This window comes from Capricornis sumatraensis, chromosome 1, assembly GCF_032405125.1.
Source record: "Capricornis sumatraensis isolate serow.1 chromosome 1, serow.2, whole genome shotgun sequence".
NCBI classification, from domain to species: Eukaryota; Metazoa; Chordata; class Mammalia; order Artiodactyla; family Bovidae; genus Capricornis; species Capricornis sumatraensis.
Window position 1 is genome coordinate 106,127,606 of NC_091069.1, and position 19,678 is coordinate 106,147,283.

The 19,678-nt window shown below is 37.6% G+C and overlaps 1 protein-coding gene across 1 annotated transcript in view; it reads left to right on the forward strand.

Annotated features, from left to right (window-relative positions):
- ZC3H6 (zinc finger CCCH-type containing 6) overlaps positions 1-18,950 on the forward strand; it is a 70,081-nt gene extending 51,131 nt beyond the window's left edge. The window contains exons 6-12 of the mRNA XM_068973360.1: positions 4,377-4,493; positions 5,095-5,206; positions 8,543-8,652; positions 9,986-10,236; positions 10,546-11,036; positions 11,358-11,591; positions 16,938-18,950. Coding sequence (XP_068829461.1) covers positions 4,377-4,493; positions 5,095-5,206; positions 8,543-8,652; positions 9,986-10,236; positions 10,546-11,036; positions 11,358-11,591; positions 16,938-18,412 — 2,790 coding nt within the window. The 3' untranslated portion in view covers positions 18,413-18,950. The remainder of the gene's footprint in view (positions 1-4,376; positions 4,494-5,094; positions 5,207-8,542; positions 8,653-9,985; positions 10,237-10,545; positions 11,037-11,357; positions 11,592-16,937) is intronic.
- Positions 18,951-19,678: the final 728 nt, after the last annotated feature.

Consider the following 19,678-nt stretch of genomic DNA (forward strand, 5'->3'; position numbering starts at 1 on the left):
CCAAATTTGCTGGCATATTGAGTGCAGCACTTCCACAGCATCATCTTTCAGGATTTGAAATAGCTCAACTGGGATTCCATCACCTCCACTAGCTTTGTTCATAGTGATGCTTCCTAAGGCCCACTTAATTTCTCACTCCAGGATGTCTGGCTCTAGGTGAGTGATCACACCATCATGGTTATCTGGGTCATGAAGATCTTTTTTGTGTAGTTCTTCTGTGTATTCTTGCCACCTCTTCATATCTTATGCTTCTGTTAGGTCCATACCGTTTCTCACTTTTATCGAGCCCATCTTTGCATGAAATGTTCCCCTGGTATCTCTAATTTTCTTGAAGAGATCTCTACTCTTTCCCATTCCATTATTTTCCTCTATTTCTTTGCATTGATCACCGAGGAAAGCCTCCTTACCTCTCCTTGCTATTCTTTGGAACTCTGCATTCAGATGGGTGTATCTCTCCTTTTCTCCTTTGCCTTTAGCTTCTCTTCTTTTCTCAGGTATTTGTAAGACCTCCTCAGACAACCATTTTGCCATTTTGCATTTCTTTTTCTTGGGGATGGTCTTGATCACTGCCTCCTGTACAGTGTCACGAACCTCCATCCATAGTTCTTCAGGCACTCTATCAGATCTAATTCCTTGAATCTATTTTTCACTTCCACTGTATAATCATAAGGGATTTGATTTAGGTCATATCTGAATGGTCTAGTGGTTTTCCTTACTTTCTTCAATTAAAGTCTGAATTTGACAGTAAGGAGTTTATGATCTGAGCCACAGTCAGCTCCCAGTCTTGTTTTTGCTGACTGTGTAGAGCTTCTCCATCTTTGGCTGCAAAGAGTATAATCAGTCTGATTTCAGTATTGACCATCTGGTGATGTCCATGTGTAGAGTCTTCTCTTGTTTGTTGGAAGAGGGTGTTTGCTATGACCAGTGCGTTGTCTTGGCAAAACTCTTTGCCTTTGCCCTGTTTCATTTTGTAGCCTAAGGCCAAACTTGCCTGTTTACTCCAGGTGTATCTTGACTTCCTGCTTTTGCATTCCAGTCCCCTATGATGAAAAGGATAGCTTTTTTTTTTTTTCGTGTAAGTTCTAGAAGGTCTTGTAGGTCTTCATAGAACCATTCAACTTCAGCTTCTTCAGCATTCGTGGTTGGGGCATAGACTTGGATTACTGTGATATTGAATGGTTTACTTTGGAAACGAACAGAGATCATTCTGTCGTTTTTGAGATTTCATCCAAGTAGTGCATTTCAGACTCTTTCGTTGACTACAAGGGCTACTCCATTTCTTCTAAGGCATCTTTGGCCACAGTTGTAGTTATAATGGTCATCTCAATTAAATTCACCCATTCCAGTTCATTTTATTTCACTGATTCCTAAAATGTCAATATTCACTCTTGCCATCTCCTGTTTAACCACTTGCAATTTGCCTTGATTCATGGACCTAACATTCCAGGTTCCTATGCAATATTGTTCTTTACAGAATCAGACTTTATTTCCATCACCAGTCGCATCCACAGATGGCCATTGTTTTGCTTTGGCTCTGTTGCCTCACTTTTTCTGAAGTTATTTCTCCACTCTTCTCCAGGAGCATATTGGGCACCTACCGACCTGGTGAGTTCATCTTTCAGTGTCATATCTTTTTGTCTTTTCATACTGTTCATGGGGTTCTCAAGCAAGAATTCTGAAATAGTTTGCTATTCCCTCCTCCAGTAGACCACGTTTTGTCAGGACTCTCCACCATGACCCATCCATCTTGGGAGGCCCTACACGGCATGGCTTATAGTTTCATTGAGTTAGACAAGGCTGTGGTCCATGTGATCAGTTTGATTAGTTTTCTGTGATAGTGATTTTCATTCTATCTGCCCCCTGATGGATAAGGATAAGAGGCTTATGGAAGCTTCCCATAGAAATAGAAAATGTTTGTAAATAAAATTTATGTAGGTTTAAGACATTTATTTCTGCTTTATTGACTATGCCAAAGCCTTTGACTGGGTGGATCACAATAAACTGGAAAATTCTGAAAGAGATGGGAATACCAGACTCCCTGAACTGCCTCTTGAGAAACCTATATGCAGGTCAGGAAGCAACAGTTAGAACTGGATATGGAGTAATGGACTGGTTCCAAATAGGAGAAAGAGTACATCAAGGCTGTATATTGTCACCCTGCCTATTTAATGTATATGCAGAGTACATCCTGAGAAATGCTGGGCTAGAAGAAGCACAAGCTGGAGTCAAGATTGCTGGGAGAAATATCACTAACCTCAGATATGCAGATGACACCACCCTTATGGCAGAAAGCAAAGAAGTAAAGAGCCTCTTAATAAAAGTGAAAGAGGAGAATGAAAAAGTTGGCCTAAAGCTCAACATTCAGAAACCTAAGATCATAGCATCTGGTCCCTTCGCTTCATGGCAAATAGATGGGGAAACAGTTGAAACAGTGGCTGACTTTATGTTTTGGGCTCCAAAATCACTGCAGATGGTGATTGTAGCCATAAAATTAAAAGACATTTACTCCTTGGAAAGAAAGTTATGACCAACCTAGACAGCATATTAAAAAGCAGAGACATTACTTGTCAACAAAGGTCAGTCTAGGCAAGGCTATGGTTTTTCCAGTAGTCATGTATGGATGTGAGAGTTGGACTATAAAGAAGCTGAGTGCTGAAGAATCAGTGCTTTAGAACTGTGGTGCTGGAGAAGACTCTTGAGAGTCCTTGGACTGCAAGGAGGTCCAACCAGTCCATTCTGAAGGAGATCAGCCCTGGGTGTTCATTGGTCACCTGATGCTGAGAGCTGACTCATTGGAAAAGACCCTGATGCTGGGAAAGACTGAAGGCAGGAGGAGAAGGGGACGACAGAGGATGAGATGGTTGGATGCCATTGCCGACTCGATAGACATGGGTTTGGGTGGACTCCAGGAGTTGGTGATGGACAGGGAGGCCTGGCGTGCTGCAGTTCACGGGGTCACAAAGAGTTTGACACGACTGAACGACTGAACTGAACTGAAGACATTTAAAATGATCCTATCAGAGTAGAGTATAATGAGTTAAAGTCTTTGAGTTTTCATGGGATACACACACGTGTGTGTGTATATGTCTGTATATATATATGTATATATGTGTGTATCTATAAATACTTTTTTAAAAGAAACTCAAAGATTATGTTTTCCTGGTATTCTGATACTTTTTTTTTTTCTCCAGAAATCAGGTGAATTCTATCATTCATCAGTTGTGAGCACTGAGGATCAGATTTAACTTTACCTCTCTATTGCCTCAGGTGTTTGCTATGAGAGATTTCAGTAGATTGTGCTTTGTTCTCCATTGTCTAGCAAATTGAGGGAAAAGAGAAAACTGATATCAATTCAGAAATGTAAATAGTTATGAACCTCCTACAGTGTGCAAGGCACTGTGCCTGCTAGGAGCTTGAAAAGCAGTGCTCTTTCATAAAGGTCATACTTTGTTGTTACTCAGCCTTCTTATACTTGCAGCAAAAGTTGAATAGGGGCCTGAGAAAAACTAAGGAAAGCAAGTAGGGCTGTGAGATTTCCTATCATATACTAGGTTTTCTTAATTTTTAAGTTTAAAAGTTAAAGGTAATATATCCTCAATTTTTTTCCCTAAAGAAAATACAAAATAACCACACATGCAAACAATCTATAACATTTTAGAAATTCATCTAGAGATACACACTCTTAAAGGTAGGGGTATATTCTTTTAGTTGTTTTTTTCTTTGTCTTTATTATTATAAACTCAGATCACTTTTTCACTTGGTAAGGTATTGTGAACATTCTGTGTCCCCAGATTGTCTTTCCATCTGATGATTTGTTAAATGACTTTATAATATTCTAAATGTACCATAATGTGTTTTTTGTGTTCTAGTTTTAGATACAGAGTATTTCCTGGTTTTGTTTGTTTTACTTATAAATAATTCTGCAATGGTCATTTTTGTGGATAAATCTTCATGTGCCTTCCTGGTAATTCCTTCAGAATTTTGTACTGAAAAGTACAAATTTTGTGTCAAACAATATCAATATTTTAAGTTTTCTACCAACTATACATGAAAGTGCATATTTTATTGTGTCTTTGCCAAAACTGAGTGTTATTATTAAGTTTAAAATTTTCACAATTTTATTTTGAAAAATGTAGTTAGATGTCTTCATTGAATTAGAGATAGGGTTCTTTGCAACTACCAGTATCGTAAGCAGTTTTCTAAAAGCATGCTTGTGTGGATCGCCTCTCTCCAGATAAATAAATAGCATCATAATGTTCAGTCTTAACCACTTTTAATAATCAATATGTACTGCTTTCTAGATCCATTTTAGTATGAATTTTAATGTCTTTTTTAATACTTCATATGTTTTATTTAAGTAAATTTTTTTCTTGCAGTATAGTAAACCAGGGAAAAAATGGAAGATTATGACTCAGGAATTTATTAATCAACATACAGTGGAACATAAAGGAAAACAAATCTGTAAATACTTTCTGGAAGGGAGATGTATTAAGGTAAATTTATAGGGGTATCATAAATCGTTTTAACTTCTGAAATAATCTTTAAAATTTAAGGTCATTTTAGGGGGTGGTGAGTGTTTTCTCATATAGTTGGAATAAAACTAGTTCTTCAAAATGGATTTTGCATTGAATACTGTATATCAGAACTCATATAATTATATTCTGGGACAATAATATAGCTTGTTGAAATCAGTTTTTATTTTACTGACACATGATGCTATGTGGCACATGCTCTTCAAATTGTCTTACTAATATTAAATGTTTTCATGTTTACAATGATGCAGTAAAGTTCAGTTACTGTTATTATTCTCATTTTAATCATGGTCAAACCAACAGGTTAAACGAGTCCCCAGAGTAGCTCAGCCAGAAATGGTGAGTGCTGGAGCCAAGCAGTGTCCTCTGAGGTCATGTTCACTGTTCTGCCTCTCTGCCCAAAGCCACCTCCACTATCCTGGGCAAGAATTCTAAGGGATTGTTTCAATTACTGTGAGCTCATTATTTAAAGATGGGAGATATGACCATGGTTCTACCATGAAACACCACAGAGAAAATTTAACTCAATGGTTACTTTTTTTTTCTCTTTTTTTGTGAACAGGGAGATCAATGTAAATTTGATCATGATGCAGAGTTGGAGAAGAGGAAAGAGATCTGCAAATTTTATTTACAAGGATATTGTACCAAAGGAGAGAACTGCATTTATATGCATAATATCCTTTATTAAAAATGTTAACCAAAATATTGCAGTTTTCAAGTGGCATTGAGGCATTAAAAATCTTAAGTACAATCTGGAAAGCCTAGTTTGGTTTTAAGTTTAAAATAACACATTATGTAAACCAGATCTCTTCAGCCTTTGCACTTCAGAAGGTCAACTGAGTTCTTTTCTTTAGGGAAATGAAATAGCTTCCTTTTGGAAAAAAAAATCTGAAATAAATGTATTTTAAATAATATTTATAAGTATTTCAAGAGGCTGTGTTTTCTGAAGGAGTTGGCAACATATTTATTCTGTGACTTAATTACTATTTACTTGGGTTTATAAATAATAAATTATCATTGTTGGGAATTATAAAGTTCAAGTACTGTCAAATCTTACCACCAAATGAGAAGCACTACCCTGTATATTCTTCCCTACTTCTGATACATTTAAATTGTATTCCTGCCTCTACCATGTGGCATTTCACTGTATATGGTACATATATATATATATATGATTTGTGTTGATGTGTGAAAACCAATTTGTAAAGCGATTATCCTTCAGTTAAAAATAATTTAAATATATATATATAAAACATTTCCTTTGGTAAAGACCTTATTATTTTCCAAATGGTTAGCTCATCATCTCCTCTTCACAGATTTAAGAGGTCACTTGCCCATATTCTAAGTTTTCAGCGAGCATAGTTTTGTTTCTGTAATATATCATTATACCTTGTGCTATCTGACCATTCTGCTCTGTAGTAGTATGTTTGATACTTACTAAGGGCAAATACTCCTTTTGTATCAAAATGTTATAATAAATTTGTCTTATTCAAACAAATTTTTTTTTAAAGATTTGATGTATTTCTTTAGAAACCAGACACCTTATTGAACAGTTTCTGAAATCTTCTCATCTATTCTTACGTTTTCTCCATAGTCATGCCATCTGTGGCATGACAATTTTAATAGTATTGGCTGTACTTCCAGAAAAATGTTAAATAATAGGGATTGTGAAGCATAAAACATGTTTTAAGGGTAATGCCCTTTTGCTTTGGCTTGTGGCTACAATTTTAAGATTGATTTTTTAAAAAATCAAGTTAAGTATATAAATTCTTCAGCTTCCTAGGTGTCTCAGTAGTAAAGAATATGCCTGGAGATTCGTGTTCAATCCCTGGGTCAGGAAGATCTCCTGGGGAAGGAAATGGCAACCCACTCCAGTATTCTTGCCTGGGAAATTCCATGGACAGAGGAGCCTAGCAGGCTACAGTCCATGGGGTTGCAGAGTCGAGCATGACTCAGAGACTAAACAACAACATCTAATATATATCCTTATTTTACTAAGAGGTTTTAATATAAAAAAACTTGAATTTTATCAGTTGTTTTTTGTATCTGCTAAGATAATCACATTATTTTTCTTTCTTGACCTTATCAGTGTGATGATTTCAGTAATAAATTTCCAAAAACTCCTCAGAAATTCTCAGAACATACACCAGCTGAAATGGTATATTTTTCACTATACTTCTAGATTTAATATTTTCTTTAGATCTTTGTCTCCAAAATTTTAAGATTAGTTTGTGGTTTTGGTTGTTGGGATATTTAACTTTAACGTGACAATATCAGACTCCTTTATTTTTCTTCATAGATATAAACATTTGCTCAAAATTTATTTGCTCTGTATTTTGTTTTATTGTATAAAGTAACAGTTTACATAATTAAATTATACCATAGCCATTATAAATAGCTATAGCCATTTTTACTTTAAAAAATTGTTTTCTTGAAAGAGAGTGTATATATATATATATATATATGTGTATATATGTATGTATAACTGAATCACTCTGCTGTATACCTGAAACTTACATGACATTGTAAATTAACTATACTTCAATTTTTAAAAATTGGTAATTGAAGAAACCTCAGTGTCCACTGCAGCACTACTTACAATAGCTAGGGCATGAAGGCAACCTAGATGTCCATTGACAGATGAATGGATAAAGACGTTGTGGTACATATACACAGTGGAATATTACTCAGTCATAAAAAAGAACTCATTTGAGTCAGTTCTAATGAGGTGGATGAATATAGAGTAAAGTAATTCAGAAAGAGAGAAACAAATATATATGGAATCTAGAAAGATGGTACTGATGAACCTGTTTACAAGGCAATAGAGACACAGACATAGAGAACAGACTTGTAAACACAGCAGGGGAAGGAGAGGGAGGGACAAATTGAAAGAGTAACACAGAAATATATGCATTATGATATGTAAAATAGATAGCCAGTGGGAATTTGCTGTGTGACACAGGGAGATCAAACCTGGTGCTCTGTGACAATCAAGAAGGGTGGGGTGGGGAGGGAGGTGGGAGAGAGGTTGAAGAGGGAGCGGACATAATGTATACCTATGGCTGATTCATGTTCATGTATGGCAGAAACTAACCCAATTCTGTAAACCAGTTATCCTCCAATTAAAAAAATAAAATTGATGTAACTAACAAAAAAGAATCCACCAGCCAAGGCAGGGGACACAGTTTCAATCTCTGTTCCAGGAAGATTCCACATGCTGTGGGGCAACTAAGCCAGTATGCCACAACTACTGCGCCCCATGCTTTGCTACTGCTTAAGCCTGCACACCCTAGAGCCTGTGCTCAGCAACAGGAGAAGCCAGTGCTGTGGGAAGCCTGTGCCCACAGCTAGAGAGCAGCCCCCAGTCACAGCTAGAGAGAGCCTGCGCACAACAGTAAAGGCCCAGTGCAGCCAAACATGAGTGAAAGTAAATAAGTGAAATTTTAGAAGTATTAGTGGAATTAGCTAATTATCCAAGCTCTATTTATATGTAACATTTTCCTAGCGTGGTACTTTCAACAAACTATTGAAACCTTAACATGACTCTCTTGATCAGTGGTGAAAACAGCTAGAGTTTGCACTAGATTTTAGACATAATTTATTTACAATGGTAATTTGGGAGATAATTTGTAAATCTTGATTGAGAGCTCTTATTAAGGAAGTCTGTGTTAATTACCCACATTACTAACTCTACTATTATAGAAGACATAAATATCACTGACAGAAAAAATAATAGTTTGTACAGTCAAGTTTTTTAAAACAAAAAAATTAAGCTCTTAAAAAATTGTTCTCTAGTTCTAATAGAGTAGAAGAGACTTAAAATTTTTGAATGTTCTGCAACAGCATATTTAAAATAATTAATCTTAAAATTAAAAATTAAATAATCTGTGACTTGAAAATTTAGTACAGTATATGGTAATAAAGTTATATTGATTTCACAGTTGTATTTTTTGTTTTAAAAATATGAGAGTTTGATTTTACTTGGTCTGTTCCTTAATGTTTTTATTTACATGAATTTCCATGTAAGTTCTATCATAGTGGAGCAAAATGTTACCAAGGAGACAACTGTAAATTTTCACATGATGATCTGACTAAAGAAACAAAGAAACTTTTGGACAAAGTGAGTAATATTTTTGCACCTTGATTACAGATTCATTAGACTTTAATCATGTTTTATAAGTCATATTTTATGCCTGGAGAATCCCATGGACAGAGGAGTCTGTACAATCCATGGGGTTTCAAAGAGTCAGACATGACTGAGCAACTTCACTATCTTGCTGAGAAAGCAAGGACTTATTTTATGTTTTATTCTGTTAATGTAGTGTGTTAGAAAAGCAGGAATATTGGACTAAGAATTAAGAATATTTTGTTCTTATAAGATTCAATTGTGATGTACATGAAACACTTTGTACCACTCCTAGTGGCTGGAGAAGGCAATGGCACCCCACTCCAGTACTCTTGCCTGAAAAATCCCATGGATGGAGGAGCCTGATGCGCTGCAGTCCATGGGGTGGCTAAGAGTCAGACACGACTGAGCGACTTCACTTTCACTTTTCACTTTCATACATTGGAGAAGGAAATGGCAGCCCACTCCAGTGTTCTTGCTTGGAGAATCCCAGGGACGGGGGAGCCTGGTAGGCTGCCGTCTGTGGGGTCGCACAGAGTCAGACACGACGGAAGCGACTTGGCAGCAGCAGCAGCAGTTAGTGGCACCTATTATAGTTCTTTACTTATTAATGATAGCATATAATAGAATTGCCTTAACCTTAAAAAAAAAAACCCAGAATCTTTTGTTCTTATCATTGTTCTGCCATTAAAAAACAGTCCATCACAAATTTTTTCAACCAGTCCATCATAAATTTTATTTTTCTTGGTTGAGCTCTTGTTCAAATGTCATTTACTTTCCAATTTTATTTAGATATAATTGGTATACAACACTGTATAAATTTAAGGTGTACAACATAATGAGTCAACTTACATACATCATGAAATTATTGCAAGCTTAGCAAACATCCATTATCTCAAATAAATACGAAATTAAAGAAACAGAAAAGATTTTTTTCCACGAACACCCTTAACAGATTTCATATATAACGGTACGGCGCTGTTAATTATAGTCACCATGTTGTGCCTCACATCACTAGTGCTTGCTTACCTTATAACTTGAAGTTTGTATCTTTTTAGTACCTTCATCCAGTTCCTACTCATACTACCCTCTGCCTTTGGTAACCACAAAATGTGATCTCTAAAAAAGCTAATTTACTTTGAGAAATATCCTTTACCTCTTTGAACCTCATATTCTTTATAAAAAATTAGTTCACTATCTCTGATCTATTTCAACTTTAATATTATATTTTTCTCTTAACAAAACTAGTTTATTCAAGTCTTCACAGTTTTAAATGTGAGGAAGAAAGCTAGTTTTGAAATAGTAAATCTTGGTCGATTATCTTTAGGTGTTGAATACTGAAGAAGCTGCAAATGAAGATGAAAGAGAATTAGAAGAACTTAGAAAGCATGGCATAACTCCTCTTCCCAAACCACCTCCAGGAGTTGGACTTCTGCCAACCCCACTGGAGCATTTTCCCTTTTCTGATCCTGAAGATGGTTTTCAGACAGATCTCTCTGATGATTTCAAGAAGATTCCATCTCTTTTTGAAATAGTTGTAAAACCTACTGTGGATTTAGCACATAAAATTGGAAAGAAGTAAGTTAAATTTTTCATTCCTTGCAGTGAATATTCAGGGTGGATCGCCTTTAGGATTGGTTGGTTTGATCTCCTTGCTGTTCAAGGGACTCTCAAGAGTCTTCTCCAACACCACAGTTCGAAAGCATCAGTTCTTCAACACTCAGCTTGCTTTATGGTCCAACTCTCATATCCATACATGACCACTGGAAAAACCATAGCCTTGACTAGACAGATCTTTGCAGCAAAGGTCCAATATCTATTTAGAGATGTAATGTTCTTATTTATCTCTTTTCTTTGAACTAAGAAATATTATTATTTTGTCCACAGGCCACCAGCATTTTATAACAGTGCCTCACCACCAGGACCACAATTTCAGGAAAGCAGCCCACATCCTCAACATGTCTATAGTTCGGGGTCAAGTCCAGGTCCTGGCCCTAACATGTCTCAGGGACACAACAGTCCTGTGATCCACCCAGGCTCCCCCGGACACTGTCCTGGCTTACCAGTGCCACAGAGCCCACCTTTGCTGCCTGGCCCCCCAGGAATTGTGGGCCCTCATGGTCAAGCTGGAGTACTTGGTCAACCAGATACGCCTTTGACACCACCAAATATGAGTGGTTCTTACCACTGCCCGGGCTTTCCAGAACATGTAATGAAAGTACCTAGAGAGAATCACTGCTCTCCAGGCTCATCGCACCCACCTGGTGAAAGGCAGCTCAGTACCAGCTATGATTCCTTACAAAATCCCGCTGAGTTTTATGATCATTACTATTCACAGCATGCTGTCCATAATTTTCAGCCACCCAGTCACTCTGGTGGTAAGTTTACCTTTCTAAATAACTCATTTCTAACTTAAAATATCTGGAGTCCTATGTTTCTTTAGTAACATGAAAGGCATGTGTGTTTTAAATAAAGGAAAATATGATGAAATTGAAATGTTAAAATGTGTTTTCAATTTAACCAAATATTTCTAACAATAGACTTTGAGATAACTTTAAACAGTGCTTACTGTTACATAATAATCTGATAATCAAATGTGATATTATTGTAACTCAGTTTCTTACAAGGCACAGTGGTCCTTGTCTCCTGGAGTTTTGTGCTCAATCAGTGTCTTGTGTCTTTTTGTGTTGTGTATGTAGATGGGGTGTGGCACGGTGACTTTGCCCAGCACCAGGCTCCAGTTGTTCCAGACTCACCTAACCGTGGGAGTGGGTCCGACAGCAGCAGTAATGTGGCAGGCCAGGGCCCCCTGCCTGCACTGGGTCTCCTCCCTGCTGTCCAGAGAGCTCTTTTTGTCAGACTTACTCAGAAATACCAAGAAGATGAAGAACCAAGCAGCACCCAGCCTCAGAGGACACCAAGCAAGGAAGAAGGTGTGTCAGGTGTCATGATAGCATCGTATCTGTTTGGATCTACCTATTCGATTTCCAGCTACCTTACAGCTACTATCTTCTTGGGGCTGATTGTCATTTCCAGTGCCATTGATGCATTAGTAATTAATTGCAATAGGTTTGACTTGAAGCAATAAATCAGACTGGAGTGTGAGGCCTTGGAAGCACACTTGTTATTAAGCTTTGTTTTTGAAGAGAAATAGAACAGAAACAAGATAGCCTTGAGCTTAAGAATTTTAACTTTAACTCAAGTTCAAAATTATTTGGTTATTAGATTTTTATGGCCAGAGGCTGTTTCCTTCAGGTTCTGCTATACTATTAAAGGATATTATTTTTAATATAAAAGATTATATTTTAAGTTTCCCTTAGTATTTTTGATACTGATAAATCTACAGCAATTAGTTAATTCAGTTAAGGGAAGAAAACTTGAAATCAACCAGTTGTTATTATGAGTTAAAAAATTGATATGTTTGGCCACTCTTAAACATGAAATTAAGGGCTTCCCTCATTCCAGTGGTTAAGAATCCATCCTTCTGCTGCAGGGGTCAGGGAAATTCACATGATGTGAGGCATGGCCAAAAATGAGAGAAACATGAAATTTATGAATAACTATGTAAAACTGGATAATGCTAGCAGCCACAAGTTATATAAATATTGTTACATTTGCAAAGATAGTATTAAACCTTCATTTATTTAACATGACAGGGAAGTGAGGAATTTCTAATAAGTTAATTTCCTGTATAATTTATATTTACTCCTTTAGGTGCTAATTTTAAGAAATAATCATTTTAATGGTATTCTTTCTTTAAAGTGTAACAGAGTCTTATATTTTCATAAAGAAAAAAATAAAACTTTTCTAAGTGATATAAAATTTTATATATAATACTATAAAATTGGTAATGTTTTATAAGGCTTGTTTTCTTGGAATCAGAAAACATCTTAAACAGATTTTTGTGTGTTTGTGTTCATTCTTACAAATTTTATTGCCTTTGTGAATTTATTTGTCCTTTGATAAAAAGCTGATAGAAATGTTTTAATCATTTTCTAATACCTGCTTTCCACTGACCTCTCTGCTGTTCTACTTTCTTTCTGCTCCATATTCATTCTTGTTCCAAAAAGATTTTAAGACTGCTTATAAAATATGTTTATATGAAAGTGAAAATTAAATAGCATCTTACCTATTTGGATCGGATTTGGATTAAGTACCAAATTCTATGAGGAGTGAAACTCCTACACAGAAATGTTTAAAATAACTACAACAGTTGAAAGTGAACCACAGGTCTAGCTCTAGACTTCCTGGAGGTCAGAGAAAAAAAGAGATCCAGTGTCTAGAAGTAGTTTTTTTCAGACACTGAGGTATGAATTAAAGTTTTTGCCATTGTGATATAGTGTATACTATTTTAAAGCCACATCCTCCCCTAAATATGAGTGCTTGTTCTGTAGCATTCTTCTGTTCAAACTAACTGTGTAATGCTAAATTTCCATGTGACAGAAATGCATGGTGAGCAGTGAGATAAAAATGAGAATGTATGTGCTATTCTGTTGACTAGAGATATTCTATGATATACATAAGTGTCTGTGTGTACATATATACATGTACATGGCTAATTCAGAGATAATCTATATATGTGTTAATGGAGAAGAAGGAAACCCACCCTCCTGAGGTGTCAGTTTTTATTTCCTTCTCTACTAGAGAGAAGACCTCTGATGGTTAAGCTTCTTAACATTATGGCTCATGCTAAAGTTACATAGGCTTTAAGAGTAAGGCCCAAAGTTCTTATAAAGTTAAAGTATGTAAATTTTAGGGTGTTAGTTTCATTTGTTGCTTTTAATTTAGTGTTTGAGTAATATATTCACAAGGTCAAACATTTAAAAATTTATGAGAGAAAAGCCTGGGGCCCATATATGCTCAGTTCCCTTTGCTTTCCTAACATTCAATGTTAGTGTTTTGTTTTCTTTCCAGGTTTTTTTTTTTTTTAAATAGCTCTTCCGTGTTATCTGATAAATCCAGAGGTATGAAATTTAAGGGATTGCTTGAATTAAAGAAGGCTTACCTGGTGGCTCAGATGGTAAAGCGTCTGCCTGCAATGTGGGACACCTGGGTTTGATCCCTGGGTCGGGAAGATCCCCTGGAGAGTTCAGTTCACAGTCGCTCAGTCCTGTCCGACTCTTTGTGACCCCGTGAATTGCAGCACACCGGGCCTCCCTGTCCAACATCAACTCCCAGAGTTCACTCAGACTCGCGTCCATCGAGTCAGTGATGCCATCCAGCCATCTCATCCTCTGTCACCCCCTTCTCCTCCTGCCCACAATCCCTCCCAGCATCAGAGTCTTTTTCAATGAGTCAACTCTTCTTATGAGGTGGCCAAAGTACTGGAGTTTCAGCTTCAGCATCATTCCCTCCAAAGAAATCCCAGGGCTGATCTCCTTCAGAATGGACTGGTTGGATCTCCTTGCAGTCCAAGGGACTCTCAAGAGACTTCTCCAACACCACAGTTCAAAAGCATCAATTGTCCAGTTCTCAGCTTTCTTCACAGTTCAACTCTCACATCCATACATGACCACTGGAAAAACCATAGCCTTGACTGGACGGACCTTTGTTGGCAAAGTAATGTCTCTGCTTTTCAATATGCTATCTAGGTTGGTCATAACTTTTCTTCCAAGAAGTAAGCGTCTTTTAATTTCATGGCTGCAGTCACCATCTGCAATGATTTTGGAGCCCAAAAAAATAAAGTCTGACACTGTTTCCACTGTTTCCCCATCTATTTCCCATGAAGTGAAGGGACCAGATGCCATGATCTTCGTTTTCTGAATGTTGAGCTTTAAGCCAACTTTTTCACTCTCCTCTTTCACTTTCATCAAGAGGCTTTTTAGGTCCTCTTCACTTTCTGCCATAAGGGTGGTGTCATCCGCATATCTGAGGTTATTGATATTTCTCCTGGCAATCTTGATTCCAGCTTGTGCTTCTTCCAGCCCAGTGTTTCTCATGATGTACTCTGCATATATGTTAAATAAGCAGGGTGACAATATACAGCCTTGACGTACTTCTTTTCCTATTTAGAACCAGTCTGTTGTTCCATGTCCAGTTCTAACTGTTGCGTCCTGACCTGCATGTAGGGTTCTCAAGAGGCACGTCAGGTGGTCTGGTATTCCCATCTCTTGAAGAATTTCCTACAGTTTATTGTGATCCACACAGTCAGAGGCTTTGGCATAGTCAATAAAGCAGAAACAGATGTTTTTCTGGAACTCTCTTGCTTTTTCGATGATCCAGTGGATGTTGGCAACTTGATCACTGGTTCCTCTGCCTTTTCTAAAACCAGCTTGAACATCAGGGAGTTCACCGTTCACGTATTGCTGAAGCCTGGCTTGGAGAATTTTGAGCATTACTTTACTAGCGTGTGAGATGAGTGTAATTGTGTGGTAGTTTGAGCATTCTTTGGCATTGCCTTTCTTTGGGATTGGAATGAAAACTGACCTTTTCCAGTCCTGTGGCCACTGCTGAATTTTCCAAATTTGCTGGCACATTGAGTGCAGCACTTTCACAGCATCATCTTTCAGGATTTGAAATAGCTCAACTGGAATTCCATCACCTCCACTAGCTTTGTTCCTAGTGATACTTTCTAAGGCCCACTTGACTTCACATTCCAGGATGTCTGGCTCTAGGTGAGTGATCACACCATCATGATTATCTGGATCATGAAGATCTTTTTTGTATAGTTCTTCTGTGTATTCTTGCCACCTCTTCTTAATATCTTCTGCTTCTGTTAGGTCCATACCATTTCTGTCCTTTATCGAGCCCATCTTTGCATGAAATGTTCCCTTGGTACCTCTAATTTTCTTGAAGGATCTCTAGTCTTTCCCATTCTGTTGTTTTCCTCTATTTCTTTGCATTGATCTCTGAGGAAGGCTTTCTTGTCTGTTCTTGCTATTCTTTGGAACTCTGCCTTCAGATATTTGTATTTTTCCTTTTCTCCTTTGCTTTTCACTTCTCGTCTTTTCACAGCTATTTGTAAGTCCTCTTCAGACAGCCATTTTGCTTTTTTGCATTTCTTTTCCATGGGGATGGTCTTGATCCCTGTCTCCTGTACAGTGTCACGAACCTCCATCCATAGTTCATCAGGCACTCTGTCTATCAGATCTAGTCCCTTAAATCTATTTCTCACTTCCACTGTGTAATCATAAGGGATTTGATTTAGGTCATACCTGAATGGTCTAGCGGTTTTCCCTACTTTCTTCACTTTAAGTCTGAATTTGGCAATAAGGAGTTCATGATCTGAGCCACAATCAACTCCTGGTCTTGTTTTTGTTGACTATATAGAGCTTCTCCATCTTTGGCTGCAAAGAATATAATCATCTGATTTTGGTGTTGACCATCTGGTGATGTCCATGTGTAGAGTCTTCTCTTGTGTTGTTGCTATGACCAGTGCATTTTCTTGGCAAAACTCATCCTGCTTCATTCCGTATTCCAAGGCCAAATTTGCCTGTTACTCCAGGTGTTTCTTGACTTCCTACTTTTGCATTCCAGTCCCCCATAATGAAAAGGACATCTTTTTTTGGTGTTAGTTCTAAAAGGTCTTGTAGGTCTTCATAGAACCGTTCAGCTTCTTCAGCGTTACTGGTTTGGGTATAGACTTGGATTACCGTGATTTTGAATGATTTGCCTTGGAAACGAACAGAGATCATTCTGTCGTTTTTGAGATTGCATCCAAGTACTGCATTTCAGACTCTTGTTGACCATGATGGCTACTCCATTTCTTCTGAGGGATTCCTGCCCGCAGTAGTAGATACAATGGTCGTCTGCATTAAATTCACCCATTCCAGTCCCAGTCCCCTGGAGAAGGAAATGGCAACCGACTCCAGTATTCTTACCTGAAAAATCTCATGGATGTAGGATCCTGGTAGGCTACAGTCCATGGGGTCATAAAGAGTCGGACACGACTGAGCAACTTCACTTTCACTTTGAATTAAAGACATCCAATACATTTTGGAATTTCTTTTTTAGAGTGTTTTCCCTTCTCCCTCAGCCCTGTCTTCCGACACATTTCTGAGTTCCTTTTGGCCAGCTGGAATGAAAGGTCCAGACTCTTCTCTGACTGGAAGGACATTTTACATGTTCTGATGCCATACTTCTTTCTTTATAGAGTACAGTGACTGAATTGTTAGTTGTTATATCACATCTTATCTTGTTCCAGTGTTGAAACTCCGTCATTTCTATGATGCATTGTCTTGAAGTTAGACTACCCTTTTTTCAGAAATAGCCTATGTGTTTTTTAATTAAAGCCAAATATGAATGTGTCACTCTTTACAATAGTTTTTGTCTGCATTTAGATGAAACTGTTAACTGGTACTCCAGTAGTGAAGAGGAAGAAGGGAGCAGCGTCAAGTCAATACTGAGAACGTTACAGAAACAAACAGAGACTTTGAGGAGTCAGCAGCAGCCTTCCACAGAACTTGGCACTCCTACTGACCCGAGACTTGCTAGAGAGAAGAATAAAGGAAACCAAGTTGTCGACCCTAGACTTAGGACTATCTCAAGGCAAGACATTAAAAAATCTTCTGAGACTGCCCCACTGGATCTCAGACTTGCATGGGATCCCAGGAAATTAAGAGGGAGTGGAAGCGGCCATGGCAGTTCTGCTGCTGCTGGAGCCAAGTTTGATTCACATCATGGCAACACCGGCCCTAGCATCAGACACAAAAGGGGAGATGATGATGATGAAGATACAGAAAGAGAGCTGAGAGAAAAGGCTTTCTTAATACCTCTGGATTCTTCCCCTGGTGTGATGCTGCAGGACCCAAGGTCACAGCTGAGACAGTTTAGTCACATTAAAATGGATATTACCCTAACCAAACCCAACTTTGCCAAACACATCGTGTGGGCTCCAGAAGACTTACTACCAGTTCCTTTACCTAAACCTGATCCAGTCTCTTCAATCAATTTACCTCTGCCCCCTCTTATAGCTGACCAGAGGCTCAGTAGGTTATGGAATACAAAAAGTGATCTTCGTCAAAACACAGTGCCCACTGATACAAAACTAGCAGCCAAAGCCAAAATTAACACAGCAAACAGAGAAGGCTACCCAGACCAATTTGGAGACTCACATAGTTCTGGAAGTAAATTAGGAGATCCTAGGCTGCAAAAAAATTTTGATCCTAGACTTCACAGACTGCACAACACAGAGCCTCATCAAGCAGTTATGAAGGACCCCCATATGTCTAAGACTGCCCCTCCTTTAGGGACCAGGCCAAACCTGGGGTCATCACAGCCCTCAGGGGCGGTACCTAGCAGTTCTGGTCCTGGGGCTTTACCTCCATATGCCCCCAAACTCTCATCTTCAACTGGCCTTCCCCTGGGAACTCCAGGTTCAGTCCTTAGTGGTATTAGTTTGTATGACCCCAGGGAGCAAGGTTCACCCTCTACATCAGAGCTAGCAGCAGAAAATGCAGAGAACCAGAAAAAAAGCGGGAGTTTAAAATGTAGTGACAAAAATGAGCCTCTTCCTGGAGAAGCAATCCTACCACAGAAAATGGCTCCAAATGTGGACGTCCCTGTTGACCGCCCAGCTGACCCACAGACGGATGTTTGCCGGAGTTCCGGTACCGTTCAAGTCCCAGCAGTGCACAGCCTTCCAATTCAGGCATTAACAGGCCTAATCAGACCCCAGTACAGCGATCCCAGGCAGTCAAAACATCTGGGACAGGTGAGCCCCACCCCCGGTGATGATCCCAGCAAAGAAACAGATGACAAATCTCTGAAGGAGGTTTTTAAAACTTTTGACCCAACAGCTTCACCGTTTTGTTAGCTGTTGTGTAACCAAGCAGTTATTTTCTCTCTCCTGACTGTTGGCAGTCCCCTGCTGTTTTGTAACTGTTTTACCTCTATAGTTTATTTATTTTTAAATTATAAACACTTTTCAGCTGCTAGTATCAGAACCACATGAAGTTATATCCTCCAAAGCCTGTGGTATTTTATATAGTATTTTTATAATTTTAAGAGACTGTAGTCATTGACATAGAAACCTATATATCATGTTAGTTTCAGTAAAAGTACTTTTATTGTAAATAAACCATCATGAACTCAACACTTTGCCTGAACATATGCCACTTGTCTTTCATAATCAGTGTTTAGATAAATGATCACCACTTTTATATGGTTGTTAGTTTCAAGCAATATAATGTACATTACTTTTCAGAAACAGTATTTTGACTAGGATCCTCTCAATTTGTCAACACAGAACTGACTAATATGTAATGCTAACTGCTAGCTAAAATGTAAAGTGAAGTAAAGAAAACATTTTTTAAATCTAATATTAGCAGAGCAGTTCATGTTTAAGGGCATCACTTTTATTATTACTGGCAATATTATTTGTGTAAATGAAGCATTTGAATGTCATATCTTTTAAATGTATTTTATGGTATACTGTATCATAGAAGTTGGAGATATATAAATAGAATGTTTTGCTAAAGTAAAAAATTTCCAAATTCTCTAACATAACTTTTTAAATTTAATTTTTCATAATAATAGTTATGAGTTATTGCTGTTACATTATGATGTTTATGCATTTTGATGTCTTTTGTCTTTAGCAGCATAATTTATATTACTTTTTCAAATTGTGTAGCTGCAATAATTGTATTCATCATGACTTTGGCAGTTTTTAACAAAATTTTAAAAGATCCGGTGTGTCTGTAGTGATTTATTGCATTGATAATGTTTTAAGTGTGCAGGTTCTATATTTTTTCTTAAATAGCAAGAAAACACAGAGATGGTATAGTCAACTGTATATGGCTATCAATAAAGACTCTCTTTCAGATCTCACCTGACTGGCATTCTATAACAGAGGAGACTGCTTGGTGTTTTATTATGTCCTCATAGTTTGGAAACCTCCTCAATGGATTAGAAATTGTACTTTTATGAAAAATAATTTGTATTCATTCTCATATCTTTATTGCAGTATATAAATAATGGCAACCCTACTTACTTTATACATATATTATTTATAACTAAAACTAAGTATTACACTTAAGTCTCAGGCTAAGTGTATATATTAATATCTTCGACTAGAGGTATC